General features: G+C 61.0%; 1 protein-coding gene across 1 annotated transcript in view; it reads left to right on the forward strand.

The window, feature by feature from the left end:
• Positions 1-12,457, forward strand: part of SKI (SKI proto-oncogene) — a 56,652-nt gene extending 44,195 nt beyond the window's left edge. Inside the window, exons 4-9 of the mRNA XM_043484646.1 lie at positions 7,799-7,918; positions 7,997-8,112; positions 8,509-8,771; positions 8,882-9,183; positions 9,755-9,985; positions 10,439-12,457. Coding sequence (XP_043340581.1) covers positions 7,799-7,918; positions 7,997-8,112; positions 8,509-8,771; positions 8,882-9,183; positions 9,755-9,985; positions 10,439-10,627 — 1,221 coding nt within the window. The 3' untranslated portion in view covers positions 10,628-12,457. The remainder of the gene's footprint in view (positions 1-7,798; positions 7,919-7,996; positions 8,113-8,508; positions 8,772-8,881; positions 9,184-9,754; positions 9,986-10,438) is intronic.
• The last annotated feature ends 4,001 nt before the right edge of the window (positions 12,458-16,458 follow it).

The following is a 16,458-nucleotide window of genomic DNA, read 5'->3' on the forward strand; positions in this document are numbered from 1 at the left end:
CAGTGACGCTGTGGCTTAGCGGTGCCCCCCTGCCCCCAGTCAGCATCTGGGTCATTGTCTGAATGACAAGACCAGTTGCGGGGGGGCTCTCTTCCACCAGGCCCTGTCTCGGGGCCACCCGGACACCGCCCCCCCACCCCCCAGCCTGCCGGGTTTAGGGCTTTGCTCTGGGTAAGGCCTGTTGGGCCTCACCCGTCCCCCTCCTGACCCCATCCCCTAAGCTGACTCCCACCTGCCCCCTGCCTGGGGTTCTGTCTGAGGCTCTCACCTGGGGCAGTTGACGGATTACACATGAGAGTGTGCAGGCTGCATGTACACCCCCTGTGCCCCCACACACATATACATATGCTCCCCCACACGTGCCCTGACCTTGTCCTGACAACCAGTGCCCCTGTGAGTCCAGGAGCACGTTGGGGTGCTCTGTAGGTGTAGGGAGCAGAGGGTGGCCCAGAGCCGCCGCTGGGCAGAGCTTGCAGCTCTGAGGAAGAGGAGGCCGGTTAGTGGAAGCAGAGAGGGGCGGGGACCACACCCCCATGAGCCTAGAGGGAGATGCCGTGGGTGTGGTGAGGTGCCATGGCACCCCTGGTGGCAGATGCAGGTGTGAGAGGAGCGGCTGGGGGGCAGATCCGGGTCAGGAGGCATCAGGGGAGTGACCCTGCAGAGCGGCCGCCTGGCCTTCATCAGGGGACGGCACCCACGCATCCATCCTGGTTCCTGTGTTGGAGGCCAGTTGGGGGTCAAGAGGGTGGTTGAGCCTCCTGAGGGCCTGGCGGGGCCAGGGCTGCCCACGTGGACCACGGTGTGTCCAGCCCCCCTCCTGCCCTGTGAACTGTTCTGTTCTGGTGAGGCCGGGGCTCAGTCACCCTCCAGGAAGGGTGGCCGCTTTTCCTTTCTCGTTCTGGGTGGACAGTCTTGTTTGTCCCCCTCCCTCTCCCGGGGCTGGAGGCCTGCGTCTACTCCACACTGGCCAGTCAGGGTGCTCACCACCCTTTAAAATCAAGAATGGTGTTGTAGGAGTAAAATAAGCCCCCAAAACAAGAACCATAGATTTTCAGAACAGCTTCATTGTTCTTGGGTTCTGGTTGTTTGGGGTTTTTTGAAAGTCTTTTTACGGTTACTTTCCAGTGACTGCAAAGGAAAAGAAAGGTTCCATTCCCCTTGCCCGGTCCGGCGGGACTTTCCCCGACTTTCTGATTCTCAGAGGCCAGTTGTGCAGGGGCGGCGGGTGTGGGCGGCCTGGTACGGAGCTGGTGGCAGGGCTGTGGCGTGTGGGGACAAGGGCACCAGAGGCCTCTTGTGGTCAGGACAGACGTCCGGGGTGTTCAAGGACACACACCCCTGAGCCCTTCCCCCACCCCCTACAGTTTCCATGGGGGGGGGGGGCGCCAGCCACAGCTGGGGGGTGGTCTTGGGGCCTGCAGACAGTTCACCTGCCCAGGGTTCCTTTTGAGTGGTGTCCAGGGCTCCTTGGGGAGGGAAGGCCCCACCCCTGCCCCCACCCTTGCCAGCCGAGAGCTGCTGAGGTTTGCTTTGTGGGGGAGGGGCAGTGACTTTCATTAGAAAAGTCTTAACTTATTCTCATCAACGATGTGGAAGTAACAGAAAAGATGACCTACTTAAATTTAAAAAAAATCAAAGTGAATCTGTAAAATTGCTATTTTCACTTCATTTTGGGGTTTGGGGTTGTCTTGCAAATTTAATCTGCTTCCTCTGTACCACAATAATCAGAAAATAGGTTAATTTAAGCGTAATATGAAACATGAATGATCACGTGGAAAATATTAATGGTACTTACAAAAATAGCTCGGCAGTTTCTGGAACTGTAAAATCTCCCGGACTGTCCACGACACAGCCCTGGGCTGGACTTAGAGACGGTGGTCTGGAGCGTGGGGCCGAGAGCTGCCCTCCGGAGACCTGGGTGCTGTTGGCAGGGCTTAGTCTTGAAGCCTGGCTGGGACGTGGTAGCCCAGAGCTCCACGCCCACCCGGGGGCCACACTGTCCTCTGCAGCTGCCTTCCCTTGGGGTGGGCACCCCTGCAGGAAGGAGCCTGTGGGTTCCTGCTGTGCCCATCCCAGATGGGGGCATTCTGGGCGTGGCAGGGCTGGCCCTGGTCTTGAGTGGGGGGGTTGTCCACCTGCTGGAGCAGGGTTGACCCCCTGCCCCTGTGGGGCCTCGTGCCTGCCCGGAGCGGAGGCCGGTCCACACGAGGTTTCCCTGTGTCCACTCCTTGCAGGCTGGGTCTCTTTGGGCGTTTCCATCCTGTTTTCTTGCAGGGTCTGGGCATCTGCGTGGTGCTGCCCCTCACCCTGTTCCTCCCAGGGGTCTGTGCAGGCCTGAGGTAATGAGTTCTTGAGAGACTTTCCCTGCATGGCGGGCATGGGTCCTGGGATGCCCACTGCCCACCACAGGGTTTAGGATGTGGGGATCCGGTGGTCCTCAGGAATTAGGGGCCACCCCCTGTGCCTGGCCTCTGCGTTTGTGTGCAGCCCACCACCCCCACCTCAGAACCCCAACCAGGTCCATGCTGTTGTCCTGGACGTGTCCTGGCTGCGCAGCCAGGTGCCAAGTGGATGCCAGCCCCACTGGGACCTTCCCTGACCTCTGATGCCCTCTGGGCCCTGTGGGTCAGAGTGGTCCTGTGGGCGTGGGGCCATTACCCCTTCCAGGGCCAGCCACACGTGGCTCCCCAGGCGTCTTGCTCTGTCCTTTGCTGGAAGGACGGTGAGTCAGGAACCATTGATCCTCGGTGGTTTGGTTTTTCAACCAACAGTTCATTTCATTTTTATAATAGATAGTTTTAATAATAGCTTTATGGAGATGTAATTCACGTGCCATAAAGTCCACCCTTTCTGAGAGCACGACTCCATGCTCAGTCACCAGTGTCTAGTCTCAGCACATGTCCATCACCTGGAAGGAAACCGTACCCCATGGGCCCCCAGGGCCCACTAGTGCACTTCCTGTCTGTGGATCTGCCTGTTCTGGACGGTCCACGAGAACGGGGCTGGAACAGTGTGGCCTCTTGGGTCTGCTCCTCTTGCTGGGCTCCCGGTGTCAGATGTCAGAGCCTTGCACCTCACTGGGACCAAGGGGTGCTCTGCGGTGTAGATGGATGGACCACGTTTTGTTTACTCCTTCGCCCACTGATGGACATGTGGGACTTTCCACTCCTTGGCTGTTAGGAACAATGCTGCTGTGAACACATGTCTCATTTTTTTGTGGATGTGTTTTCAGTGATCTTGAGTGTGTCCATCCAGGAGTGGCATTGCTGGGTCGTGGGCTGTTCTTTGCTTTTGAGGAATTGCTGGGCTGTCCCATGACTGTTCCCCTCCAGTAGCATGGGGTTCCAGTTTTTCCACGTCCTCCCCAACGATGCCACGTATTGTCCGTCCTTGAAACAGCTCCAGCCGTCCTCATGAGTGTGAGGGGCACTCTGCAGGTTATTTAAATTCTCTTTCTTATTGAGATGATTGTGGATTCACGTGTGGGTGTAATAGATGTTCTTGTGCACTTTGTCTGGATTCCTGCAGGTTCTGGTCCCAGGCTGAGCCCCTGTCTCCAGTCCTCTAGGTGTTTACTGTGCTCACGGGGTGGTTCTACATTCAGCTGTGCGGCGGCTGCCTGGATCACGTCCCCAACAGCAACACACAAGCTCCCGCTTTCTCTCCTGCCTCCCAACACATGCTTTCTGGTTGTGATTGCAGTCACCCTGGTGGCCGTGAGGTGCATCGCCGTAATGTGAGACACCGAGTGTCTTCACACGCTTGACGGCCGTGTGTCCTCCTTGGAGACATGCCTGTTCGAGTCCTTTTCCCTGGACTTGGGTTGTTTTCAAAGTCTTTCTTCCATTCTGTGGGTTGTCTTCACTTTCTTGGTGGTGTCCTTTCAGGCACAAATGTTCTGATTATGCTGGATTCCCCCTTTGCTGTCTCACCTTTGGTTCCTTGTGCTTCAGCATCATTGGGGGTTCGTGGGGGTGGGGTTCACCCCTTTAGACCCTTGGTTTCTCCAGACGGTTCACCTTCAGGTTTCCTCTGAGCTGGTGTAAGGCTCTCCACGTTAGCTGCCGCCTGGTGAAAGAGGGCGCAGAAGCAGGTTGCTGGACAGGGTGGTGGAGACGGTGCAGGCAGGCATGTTGTACAGCAGAGCTGGTGTGTCTGGAAGGCAGGCCCAGCTTCATGTGAGCTTCACGTGGGGTTTCCTGCTCACCTGGAGGCTGTGTGCACACGCCAGCCATGTTGGGACATGGTCCTCAGCTGAGCTGTGAAGCTGCCTCTGGGGAGAGGCTGACAGTCCCCCAGCGTCTGATGGTGGGAGGCACGTGTGCCACTGGGGCTTGGCCAGGGCGGCCGTGCAGGCAGAGTCTGGGGGGGATCCGGTGGTTGACAGCAAGGCTAACATTGTCCTTCGAATCAGTTGATGACCAGGGTCTGGCGGCTGGACAGTGTGTTTCACTCCCTGGTTGAGTGCAGTGCCTAGCTAGACCCTCATCTGGGCCTGGTCCCCAGATGGCAGAACTCTCGTCCCCAGCAAGGAATCCAGGGAGCTGAGTGTCATTTTCTCCGTGGAGTGGGTCTTCCATCCAGGTTGTGCTCCTCATCCCTAGTGCAGTTCTCATCAGAGACTGTCCCGCTCGGTTCCCCAGCCACATCGCCCGGTGCCGCTGGACCCTCAGAGGGTGTGTGGGTGCTGGCTGCCCTCAGCCCTGCAGAGTGCCCAGGGTAGCGTGCATCCTGGCCTTAGGCCCCGAGGCCCCAGGGGACACCTTTGTGCTGGAGAGAACAGACCCACCCAGCTTAGGGGTGGGGATGGGGGGCACTGCTCTTTTCTGGGTGCCTGTGCATGCGGACTCCCCACTGAGCTCTGCGTGTGCACGACTGTGAACAGGGGCGTGTGCCCCCATGGGGAGGGTGCAAGGAGTCTCCACATCCTGACCACCCAGGGTGCCCTGGACAGGCACCCTGGACAGATGCCCAGCTGTACTCAGGTGGCATTTCTCAGGGCAGCACAGCGCTTGCCTGGGTAGGTGGAGCCCGGTCACCTCATGTTCCGGGGCCTCAGCCCAAAGCCCACAAGGGCTTGGGGATGAAATTGTGGACCTGGGTGGGGAGGTGACCCCAAGTGGCCACCCTCCTGCCAGGCAGCCACCTGGGTGGTCTCCGGATGTGCCGACCCGCTGCGCCGTACTCCGGCGGCGTCTCCCTCCACCCTGCCTCGTGTCCATGTGCAGACTGAGAGTCTGACCTTCCTCCTGGAGCCCGGGGCTGTTCAGGCCTGGTCCTGCCTCGTGCTGAGCTTCTCTCACTCCGGCCCATCCAGGTTGGCGCTGGGTGGCTGTGGGCTCGGCTGGGCCCCAGCTCTGCCTTTTGGTCAGAGAGAGCCTCTCCTCTGCACTGCCCAGTCACCCCAGAGCCAGGGGCCTGGGGGATGGGCCAGTCAGCGCTCCTGTGTGCAGAGCTCACACTGGGTGCTCTGGCCATAGTCCGGTGCCGTGGGCCAGTGTCAGGAATGTTCTCCTCTTCCTTCCTCCCCCATGTACGCTTTCTCTTTCTGTTTAAGGTGGACAGGGTGGGGCCTAGGAAATGGAGTGTGGAGCCGGGGCTCACAGTGCAGAAGCCAGGGAGGAAAACCCGAGACAGCTTCGTCCTCAGTGGCCCGAAGCCCTCCTCTCCCCTAGGAGCCCCCTGCCTGCAGAGAGGACCCCGGGTTTGCCTGGCTGAGCTGGCCTGCATGACCTTTGGGGCTCAGACACTGAGTACAGCCTTTGTGAGCACGAGGGGGGCTGCCAGGAGCCACCCCTGCTCTGCCTGTTGCCCCCTGGGCTGATCTCCAGGGTGGCCATGGCCTCAGCAGCCATGTGCACCCTGCTCTACCCATATGCAGCGGGCTCCACGGTTTGGGGCCTCTGACCTGGGAGGACAGGAAGGTCATGGGGGTGACGTCACCCCCAGTTGTACCCCAGATCTTGCACATGTATGCAGGTCCATGGGTGATGCACAGGCTCCACAGTGATAGACAGGCGTGGCCTCTGAGCAGTCCCGGGTGGGGGCTCCCTGTGGCACCAGGGGGTTTCTCCTGGAACCCACATCTCCGCGCTGTCCCCGCAGGCTTCTCTGTAAGGCAGGACGTGTATCTTGGAGTGTGGGGAAGCTGCCTCAGGCTCCCAATGCCCCTGCTGCTCGAGTGCGTCCTGGATTTCCAGGGTCCAGCAGGGTCAGGAGCTAGAGGCCACAGTCTCGCCCCCCACAGAGGTGGCCATGCGGCTATCACCACACACATGGCTGTGTCTCCAACCTTCTGCCATCTCCGTGGCCCATCCTTCCTGGGCTTTGAAGAGGGGTCACTCCCTCAGGCCCTGGTGGCCATGCCTCCTCCTCTGCTGCTTCCTCATTCCCATAACCAGCCAGCTGGACTTTGTGGAGAGCACACTGGGCTTTCCTTGGACGGAGTCCCTGAGGTTGCTCGGCTCCTGCATCCCGGGTGGACCAGGGCTCAGGCAGGTTGGGGGGGGCAGGAGGCTCCAGCCTTTCTACCCAGCAGGAAGCCGCCTCCGCCGTGTGGTGGGGCTTGCTGGCCGCGTGGGGGTGGCCTGCGGCCCGGGTCGTCTGACACCTCCCACGAGGGCTCCCTGAGGTTTCTCGGAATCGGAGGAGCCGGCAGGGCGCTGTGGCTTCTCTCCCGTGAGAACTCGGCTCAGACAGGAAGCCCCACCCTTGCGGGCGGCGCCCGGTCCAGCGCTATGCACCAAGCTTGGGAGGCCCCCAGGCATCACCCAACTCCTTTCCCCTCCACACCCCCACCAAGAGTACCAAGTGTGTTCAGGTCTGAGTTGTCTGTCCATGCCGTCTGAAGGACCCTCGACCAGTCTCCTAGGGGCTGGGGGGGCAGGCTGAGGGGGCAGCCACCCTGTGCTGGGACCAAGGCCAGAGCATGCTGCCCAGCCCCACGGGTCTGGGCCCGAGGGTTGCGCGTTTCCTGGAGTGGACTTAGGGAGCCTCGGTGGTGGGGTTGGGAGTGGCCCCTGCACACACCCAGAAGTGTGGGCTTTGTTGCCCTGGCAGCCTTGCACCCAGTTGGCTCCGTCCCTTGAGTTTTGTTGTGATGACCCTGCTGAGCATGGCAGCTGACCGACCACTTCCTCCCCCACAGACCTGGAAGCGCCGGCCCCTCAGGGCCAGTTCTGGGGTTTGGTATTCTCTCCAGGTGCTCCCTGGGGCCAGCAGGCAGGGGGCAGTTTGACACCAGCCGTGGAGGCCACTCTGCCTACAGTAACTAGAAGACACGAGGCTGTGTCCCAAGCTTCCTTCCCCGACCCGAGACTTTGGGGACGTCCAGGGGCTTTCTCAGCGGGCTGAGTGCACTCAGTTCATGTTGGGGCTGTTTCCTTCCAGCAGGGACGGGGCATGGCCCGAGCTTTCTGCTCACCCGTCATGCAGCTGGCCCAGCCCCACAAGTAGTTTCTAAAATTAGTACCATGTGGTGAAATCCAGGGCTCTGGGGGCGCTACGTGTGACGCCCCTGGTAAGCTCTGGGCAGCTCCAAGAAGGCCCTGTGCTCAGCCCGCGAGCCTGCCCGCCGCTGCCCCTTCCAGACCTGTCAGCCCGAGTTGGGGGGGAAGCGGCAGGGGTCCCTTCTGAACTGACGTGCTGTGGGTCCTTGGCCTCTGCCAGCTATCAGGCCTGCGTGGGGCCAGGTGCACCATGCAGTGTGTGCTTGAGGGGTCTGCGTGTCCCTGGGCATGCCTCGTATGTGGCTGCATCCTACCCAGCGTGTCAGCGGGAATTTCTGTGTCGCTCACAGGTCTCTGATCCCCCGGCCTCTGTAAGAAAAGCAGATGACGCCCCCTCCCAGCACCCCACGTCCTCCGAGAAGGACAAGCAGCCCGGCTGGCTGCGGACCCTGGCCGGCTCCTCCAGCAAGGTGTGGCTCGCGGCCCTGGCAGGCAGGGCGGGGGCGGGGTGGCCTGGGGCTCCCCTCTGACAGCCCCTGTTCCCACAGAGCCTGGGCTGTGTCCACCCTCGCCAGCGCCTATCCGCCTTCCGACCCTGGTCCCCTGCGGTTTCTGCGAGTGACAAAGAGCTCTCCCCGCACCTCCCGGCCCTGATTCGAGACAGGTGAGTGCCCACCCGCCATGACCACCAGCCGTGACCCACGGGGCTTGCGGACCAGCCAGAGAAGCAGATTCCTGCTTTTATCGTCCCTGAGTTTGGTGGGCAGGCGGTCTGGGGGCCTCGTGTCAGGCCCCAGCTGTCTGGGCGAGGCAGTCGCAGAAGTGCTGGTCCTTTGGGGGTATGGGGGAGGGTGTCTAGATTTTCTGTGCTCTAAAGTTGGCGGCACACAATGCTGGTGTGGCCTGTCCCACGTGTGGCGGCTGGGGGCCATGTTCCAGCTGCCCCCGGCTGAAGTGTCCGCTCCCTCACACTGTCTGCGGGAGCAGGGCCTGCGATGAGGGGGGCGTGCAGGGGCCGGGGCAGCTGCCAAGGACCCCAGTGCCTGCTCTGTCCCCACAGCTTCTACTCCTATAAGAGCTTTGAGACGGGCGTGGCCCCCAACGTGGCCCTGGCCCCGCCAGCCCAGCACAAGGCAGTGAGCAGCCCGCCCTGCGCCACAGTCGTCTCCCGGGCCCCCGAGCCCCTCCCCGCCTGCATCCAGCCCCGGAAGCGGAAGCTGCCTGCGGACACCCCTGGAGCCCCGGAGACGCCAGCACCTGGGCCCGCCCCCGAGGAGGACAAGGACTCGGAGGCCGAGGTGGAGGTGGAGAGCCGAGAGGAGTGTGAGTGCCCACGCCCCTCTGCCCTCGGGGGCGGTCGGTCCTCCCGGGAGGGGCCCGTCCCGGGAGAGGACGCTCTGCTAACTTGCATCTCCGTCTGTCTGTCTCTGCAGTCACCTCCTCCCTGTCCTCGCTGTCCTCTCCATCCTTTACCTCATCCAGCTCTGCCAAGGACCTGAGCTCCCCGGGCCTGCTCGCCCCGCCCGTGGCCCCCTCTGCCCCTGATGCCGCGGCCCCTGCCGATGCCCCGAGCAGCGGGCTGGAGGCGGAGCTTGAGCACCTGCGGCAGGCCCTGGAGGGCGGCCTGGACACCAAGGAAGCCAAAGAGAAGTTCCTGCACGAGGTGGTGAAGATGCGTGTGAAGCAGGAGGAGAAGCTGAGCGCCGCCCTGCAGGCCAAGCGCAGTCTGCACCAGGTGAGCGGCTGCACACCCGTCCCCACACCGGGCCCCAGGCCACTCCCCTGGGGCACATTCTTGCTTTCCAAAAGGCTCCTGCTGGCCTTCTCTGCCCACCTGACTTGATTGATGATGAGTCCTCAGCACTCGGGAGGGTGGGGCTGTCACCCAGGGCTCTGTGGCCTGGGCCCCCTGGTCTCTCTGCTCTCACACCTCAGCCAACGTCTGGCATGTAGGCTTGCTCAGCACAGCCCTGCCAGCCCCAGAGCCCGCTTGCAACCACTTGCTCGCTCAGCACCCCTGCGTCTCCCTGGTTCTGGTTGGAGGTGTGATTTCCCACATGCATATTCATGAGCATGTTTGTGGGGGCGGGGCTGAGTCCCCAGAACGGCCACCTCCTCTCCATCTGGCTGGCCATGGGGCCTCTGGGGCCCTCAGATGGTGCGGTGCCTGGGTGAGCCCCTCCCTGGCTCTTGAGGATACCCCTGGGGGCTGTGGGCAGTGCTCGGAGGGGACAGGGACCTATGGGGCAGGCGGGTGCTGGGGAGGCCTGGCGTGGGGGCACCCCTGAGCTGGCCCCTCACTCCAGGAGCTGGAGTTCCTGCGCGTGGCCAAGAAGGAGAAGCTGCGGGAGGCCACAGAGGCCAAGCGCAGCCTGCGGAAGGAGATCGAGCGGCTCCGCGCGGAGAACGAGAAGAAGATGAAGGAGGCCAACGAGGCGCGGCTGCGCCTGAAGCGGGAGCTGGAGCAGGCACGGCAAGCCCGCGTGTGTGACAAGGGCTGCGAGGCTGGCCGCCTGCGGGCCAAGTACTCGGCCCAGGTGCGCAGGGAGCCGCGGGAGGCAGAGGCTACAGGCGCGCCCTTGGCATAGCGGGGTCCCTCCCCTCCTCGCCGGGCCATCTGGGTGTGGGGAGCTGCTGGGCTTTGGGCCCGTCCTCCATGGGGTGGTGGTGTGGCCCCAGGCTTTCCTCTCCTGTCCTGGAGGAGGGCTGAGCTCATCCTCACATGCCCATGAAGGCATGTGGCCATTTCCCATTGGCCATCCTGCCATCTGGGGGCCGGGGCTGGGCAGCAGGCTCCCAGGGGTGGGGGGTGGGTGTCGTCCGCTGTCTCAGGGTCTTTGAGACTGTGCTGGTCCTCCTACCGAGCTCACCAGCCTAGGTCCAGTGGGTGGCATGGGAGGCGAGCCTGTGATGGCCTGAGGGTCAGCCCGGGGCCAGGGCAGCGTCAGGGTGGGTGAGGAGCAGCTGGCTAATGCAGGCGTCCCTTTCAGATCGAGGACCTGCAGGTGAAGCTGCAGCATGCAGAGGCCGATCGTGAGCAGCTGCGGGCTGACCTGCTGCGAGAGCGGGAGGCCCGGGAGCACCTGGAGAAGGTGGTGAAGGGGCTGCAGGAGCAGCTGTGGCCGCGGCCCTGCTCCGAGGCTGCAGGTGGCGAGAGCACGGCTGAGCTGGAGCCCTAGTGGAACCCACTGTCTGCTACGTGGGGCGGATGCCGCAGGGCGGGCGGGCGGCGGGGTTGGGGCTCCGTGCCAGCGGGGCGCCCCCCTCCAGTCCTTATAGCACAACGTCTTACTGTGCCTAGAACCAAGCAAGTGTTTGGAACCACATACTTTTGGAATCCACTGCAAAATTTTCTACTGGCCAAGTTCAAACGTGCAAGCCGGTTCCCAACTGCCCCGGAGACGAGGCCAGCTCGGTGGCTGTGGCTGGCCCTCCGCTTGCCGGAACGTTCTAACATTTACACTTTTGTTATAAGCTATTTAAAACCAATAAGGAGACTTGATATTCAGAAAAATCAACACGTTTTTTAATGACTAACTTTTAAAAGCCCCACCCTCACGTGATGCCCCCCGAGGACCCACATGGGAGCCGGGGTGGCCCCCGTCCTGCCCCTCGAAGCCATCGCAGCTCGTCTGCACCCGCGGCCGCGTGACCACACGAAGGGTTTTTCTCCAGAGTCTATTTTTTCAGCGACAAGGACCCGTCTCCCGCACTGTCAGGGGAGGACCTGGGGAGTGCCGCGCACGCGAGCTGGAACACTGCCGCCTTACCCGCCTACCGCCCCCGCCGCCCGCAGGGGCGTCCGCAGGGGCGTCCTCAGGGGTGCTCGGGCAGGCGGTGGGGGCGGGTCCGCACTGGCCGGGCATGTGCCCTCCTCCACGCGCCCCTCCGTCCGGCTGGCAGCCCGCAGGGGCGTCTGCAGGGGTGCTTGGGGGAGCGGCGGAGGCGGGTCTGCGCTGGCCAGGCACGCGCCCTCCTCGTGCCCCTCCATCTGGCCCGGTGGCGCGCCTTCTGTTTGGGCCGAGGCTGCAGCATTGCAACAAACACAGCATTATTTCAGTTTTTCTTTTTCCTTTTGTTCGTTCGTTCATTTAAACGTATACTTAGAACTGCACTTTGTCAAAAACCTTCCCCTTCTCTTTTTATTCCCCAGTTAACTGAGGTTTTTACTTTCAGATACTGCAAACCGATTTCTAGAGCATCCACATCCTAAGTGCTCGAGTGTCTAGAAACCCCTCTGGTGCTTGGTTGAACAAGGGAATCACACGAAAATGAAAACGCAAAAACTGAACTTCGGGGGGTGGTTCTGTGCCTTCCAGCGTCTTGTACAGCAAACCCTGACTCGTCTTCTTCCCCCAGAATACGTCTCCAGTAGCTGTTGGATCTGCCATGATCACAATGAGTTACCTGCATTTATTCCAAATAATCGCGTTTACTCTCAACTGTATGCGAATTGTATAAGGTTTTTTATGCCCAAGCTTGAAAAATGATTTCCTAGTAGACCAGGTGGCTCCCTGACCTAAATCATGGTATTTATTTACGTGGAGAGACCTGACCAGAACTCTCTGCTCATGTCCGTCCCAGCACCACGCAGCTGTGGCCATGGGAGGTGGTGCCATGGCCGCCGAGTAGAGCAGAGTTCGGGTGACCACGTCGGTGGTGGGGTTCTGCCCTTGGTTTGCTGGGTGGGGGCTGGGTGCTGCCAGCCCCCCTTCTAAAGTGCAATGCAAAAGGGACACCGTGTATATGCAGCGTGCGTTTGGTTGTTTTTCTTTTTTCTTTTTTTAAAATTTTTTTGCTTCTGTTTTTCTTTGCAGTTATTAAATCTGTATGCATGGACTTTTAAACCTCTGCCATACATATATCCACCGATGGGCATTATTACCGTGTCGTGTAGAGGGTCGGTTGTGTCACGCAACACTCAGAATGCTGTGTTTACCCTTGTTTTTCCAGAGTTGTGTTTTCCAGTCATTTCTTCAAGGGAAACTAAATGATTTAGTTGGAGCAAAGCTTTGAGTGTGTCAGTGTGCTTCTGTGCAGCTGTGCTCTGTCGCCGTCTGAACCTGCAGTGAGGTTGCAGGGCCCCCGGGACCCGCCACCTGAGGCCGCTGGGTTTGCTCCATTCACTTTCTGAGTTTTTAGACTCCAGAGGGAGACACATTTTTCCAAGTTGCGCATGGGGGCAATGTGTCTCCTCACCTCCCTTCCGCTCACCTGCACATCTGACCATCGGCTCGGTCTGCCCCGCCACCATCCAGCTTGGTCCCTGATATCGGGAAGAGCTGAGGTACAGCCGTGGGGTCAGGCAGCCTCATCCTCCCCACCCCAGGCCCACTGTGAGGGTCCCATGACCTGCCAGAGCCAGTGGCAGCCGTGGGCGAGGTCGGCGTGGGGCTCTCTGTCCTCGTCCCTGTCCTTGGGGGCAGGGTCCCCGGGCTCCCGCCTTGCAGCTGCAGTTGCATTTCTTTCAGAAGAGGCATCTCTCCGTAGGCTGTTGACTCTCCCCGTGTGTAATACCCATTACCAGAATGACCGTGTATTCATTCAGTTTAATCACTCATTATTTCTATGCTGAAAGAAGATTTTTAACGAAGGGAAAAAACAACAGCAATAACATTCATATCTATGGAGCAGCTAACTCACTCACATAGTGTCCTGCTTTTCGTACAGAACTCGCCAGTGTACAAAGCGACCGTGTAAATACTCTCTCCTCTTATACACTCGTGTATCATACGTGTACATGGTGGGTCCTCCCCCGGGACTCTCTCCTTACCGGTAGCTGTCCTATTTTCTGGGTTATTTCTAACAGAGGAAGAACACGCCCACCGGCTCACCCGGCTTCCTGGGCAACCCCACCTGTCCTTCATGCCTGCTCAGCGGGCTTGGGGGGCTGTCTTGTTCTTGCTTTAAGTCAGGAGTCACAAACGACACTTTTTTTTTTTTTTTTTCAATTAAGGAAAAAAACCACAGCTCCACCCTGGTGCCCGCCAGGAGCGTCCGCATCGCCGTCCCCTTCTCTCCTTTGCTGCTGCTAATGACAATATGACGACTTACTCTACTATTCGAAAACTATTTTTATGTAATTAATGTATGCTTTCTTGTTTATAAATGCCTGATTTAAAAAGAAAAAAGAAAGAGCTTGGCATATTTCTCTATTTCTCTGTGTACCCGTCAGTCCTTCGACGCCCCCCTCCCCCAAACAGATGACATGGCACGATCAAGGTCAAGGTTGGCCCTGCCCCTCCCTGGGCACCACCCAGGCCTGAGCCCAGGAAGAGTAAGGGGGTGCCTGTCTTCCCATCAGACCCTGGGGTCTTTCAGTTTCCACCAACTCCGGGTTGACAAGTGGCGGGTCCGGCTGGGGCCCTCTGTCCCTCCCTCTTGGTCATGCTAAACTGTGTCTCCTCCTTGTCCTGTGGGCATCCACTGGGGACGCCTCATCTGCCTGCTACAGTCCCCTGCAGAGCTGTCTCATGTCTTAATGGGGAGGGAGCTGGCGGCCTCAGAACTGCAGACCCCAATGTGCTGCCCTAAAAGATAAGCGGAGCCCCTCCCCCTACCTGTGTCTCTCTGGGGGTTTCTCCAGACCCCCTGCCCCTTGATGCTGGACCTCACCTCACTAGGCTGCCTTTCACCACCCAGGCCCAGCCTCCCAGCCCAGATCCCAGGGCCTCACAGGTCACCTGGAGGAACAGACCTCAGCCTGGGAGACCTCCTGGGTCCCTACCTCCCCCCCCCATCCTTAGTAAGCCCCCCAGAGCTGGGCCCAGGGGTGTTCCCCTGGAGCCCCTGGGGGGAAGCAGGATGGGCTTTGGTGTGGACAAGGAAGCAGATTCCACCCCACCCAGGGGTGGGACTCCACCCAGGCCAGGCAGGGGGCAGCGGGGCCCAGGGTCGCCGGGCGTCACCTTGGGTCTGAAAGGTCAGGCTGGGGACAGGTCAGGGGAAGGGAAGCAGGGGCCCCGAGGTGTGGGTGACAGACCAACCCCACTCATGGGGCATGACCAGGGCCCCCACACCTTCTGCCCCCTAGACACAGGTGTCACCTGGGTCTGACTCCCACTGAGCTGAGGGTCCCGGTAGGGCTGGACCTTTGGGCACTGCCCTGCATGAGGTGAGGTGAGCACGGCCCCTGGGCACTCCTGGCCCCATGTGCCCAGGGTGGGAGGGTAGGGGAGAAAGGTCGGCGACTAGACACTGCATGTCCCCGTTACTTGGTTGGGCAGCCCTTCTGTCCTCCTGACCACTGCCTTATGCCCGGACATCCAGGGCACCACCCAGTACTGTCTTCTCAGGTCTCCTGAGTGGACAGCCGTCCACTGTGGCCTGTAGAGGGTATCGGGGGCGCCCCTGCAAGTGTGGATGCAAGTCAAGAGCAGCTGAAGCCTTGTTCACTTGTGATGCCAAATACACACACCTTCCTCAAGACCTGCACGAAGCCCAGCAGAGTGGGCAGTGTGATGGGGAGGCAACTGTCCATGTCCAGACCCCCCCATCCCTGCAGGGCCCCATCCCCACCACTCATCCCCATCCGGATACCACGTGCTCCGCAGCCTAAGCTTGTCCCCAGAGATGGGTGCAAGGGCTTTTCCTCATCTGTGCCCAGCACCTGGGGCCTCCTGGCTCCACCGGGGGGGCCTCCTTGTTCCACCTGGCTCACCGCTCTGACGGTCCATGTCTCACCTGAGGTCTTGACCACAGGGAGGTGCGGGTGGGGAGGAGGTGTCCCCAAGGGAGGCTGGGGAGCCTGCTGGAGGGCCGTGTGTGTGTGTGTGTGTGCACGCGCGTGCGTGTGTGTGCATGGGCACACGTGTGCAGTCAGGGTCTTCACAGACAGCGCGCTGCTTAGCCTGTCGCGGGGGCCTCGGAGCTGGGCCAAGCACAGTCCCTGGGACTCCAGGCTCATCACCTTCTCTGGCCTTCATCTCTGGATGTGACCTTTCACCTCTGAATGTGACCTGCCAGCACTAAAGGGCCCTGGGCACCCCAGCCCAGAGAAGACAGAGTGGGGGCTGTCTGACCTCAAAACCCCCTTCCTGAGCCCTCGCTGAAGGGGTCAGAGAGCCTCAGGGAGAGAAGGGCCCCTCCTTGGGGATTCCTGGCAGCCCCCCACCCCCACTTCTGGTCCCCAGGCTCGGGACTGCCACACCAGCCAGGGCCTCTGTAGGGACCCCCCTGGTCCCGTCCCCTAGACTGGCCTGTGCCCCCTGCCCACATTGGTGCCAGTTCCCAGGCCCCTCCCCTGAGGCTTAGCGTGAAGTGAGCCTGGGGCAGGGGTGCTCCTGGGAACCTACTCAGCTCCCCAGCTTCTGTCCCTGCCCTGTGGCCCCCACCCCCAGCTTTCACTTCTGCTCAGTCACAGAAAGCACGGGGCCCCACCCCAGCCCCCTGGGCTCTCAGCTGTGCCTGCCTGTCTCTGTCCTGGGGTCCCCACCCCTCCCCTAGGCTGCCAGCCCCAGAGCCTCAGTTTGGCCCCCCCGCCCCCACCCAGCGTCCTGTGGTCAAGGGGGCTGACCGCAGGCCGAGAGCTGGGCCCTTGTCTGGGGAGGCGGGTGCCAGGCGCGCCGTGTGGAAAGAGGAAGCCGCTTGCCCTTTACAGGAACAGCTGGCACAGCCTGTCCTCCCTCCTCTGACCCCTGGCCCTCAATGTGGCCCCCAGTTCCACCCCACCCATACCCCCAGCACAGCCCAACTCTGGCCAGCAGCCCCCACCCTGGCCCACCTGGCCCCAGACCCCAGCCTGCTCTTAACCCCCACTACCTGCTCCCTCGTCTCTGGTAGTCTTGTCCCAGGGTCACTCCTTGTTGGCCAGGGAGAGAACGGCTGGAACATGCCACGAGAAGGTCCTGGTCAAATCAGGCTGCTTCACGACGTCCCAAGGCCTCTCCCCACACCATGCTCACCAGGGAGGGGGTGACCCGCTGCAGGGAAGTGGAATCCCATAGGAAAAAAGCCGGGCTGGTCTGCACCTCTGGCCTGGCCCCCAGGCCAGTCTGTGCCCTCAGGAAAC

Source organism: Cervus canadensis, chromosome 13, assembly GCF_019320065.1.
Source record: "Cervus canadensis isolate Bull #8, Minnesota chromosome 13, ASM1932006v1, whole genome shotgun sequence".
Taxonomy (NCBI): domain Eukaryota; kingdom Metazoa; phylum Chordata; class Mammalia; order Artiodactyla; family Cervidae; genus Cervus; species Cervus canadensis.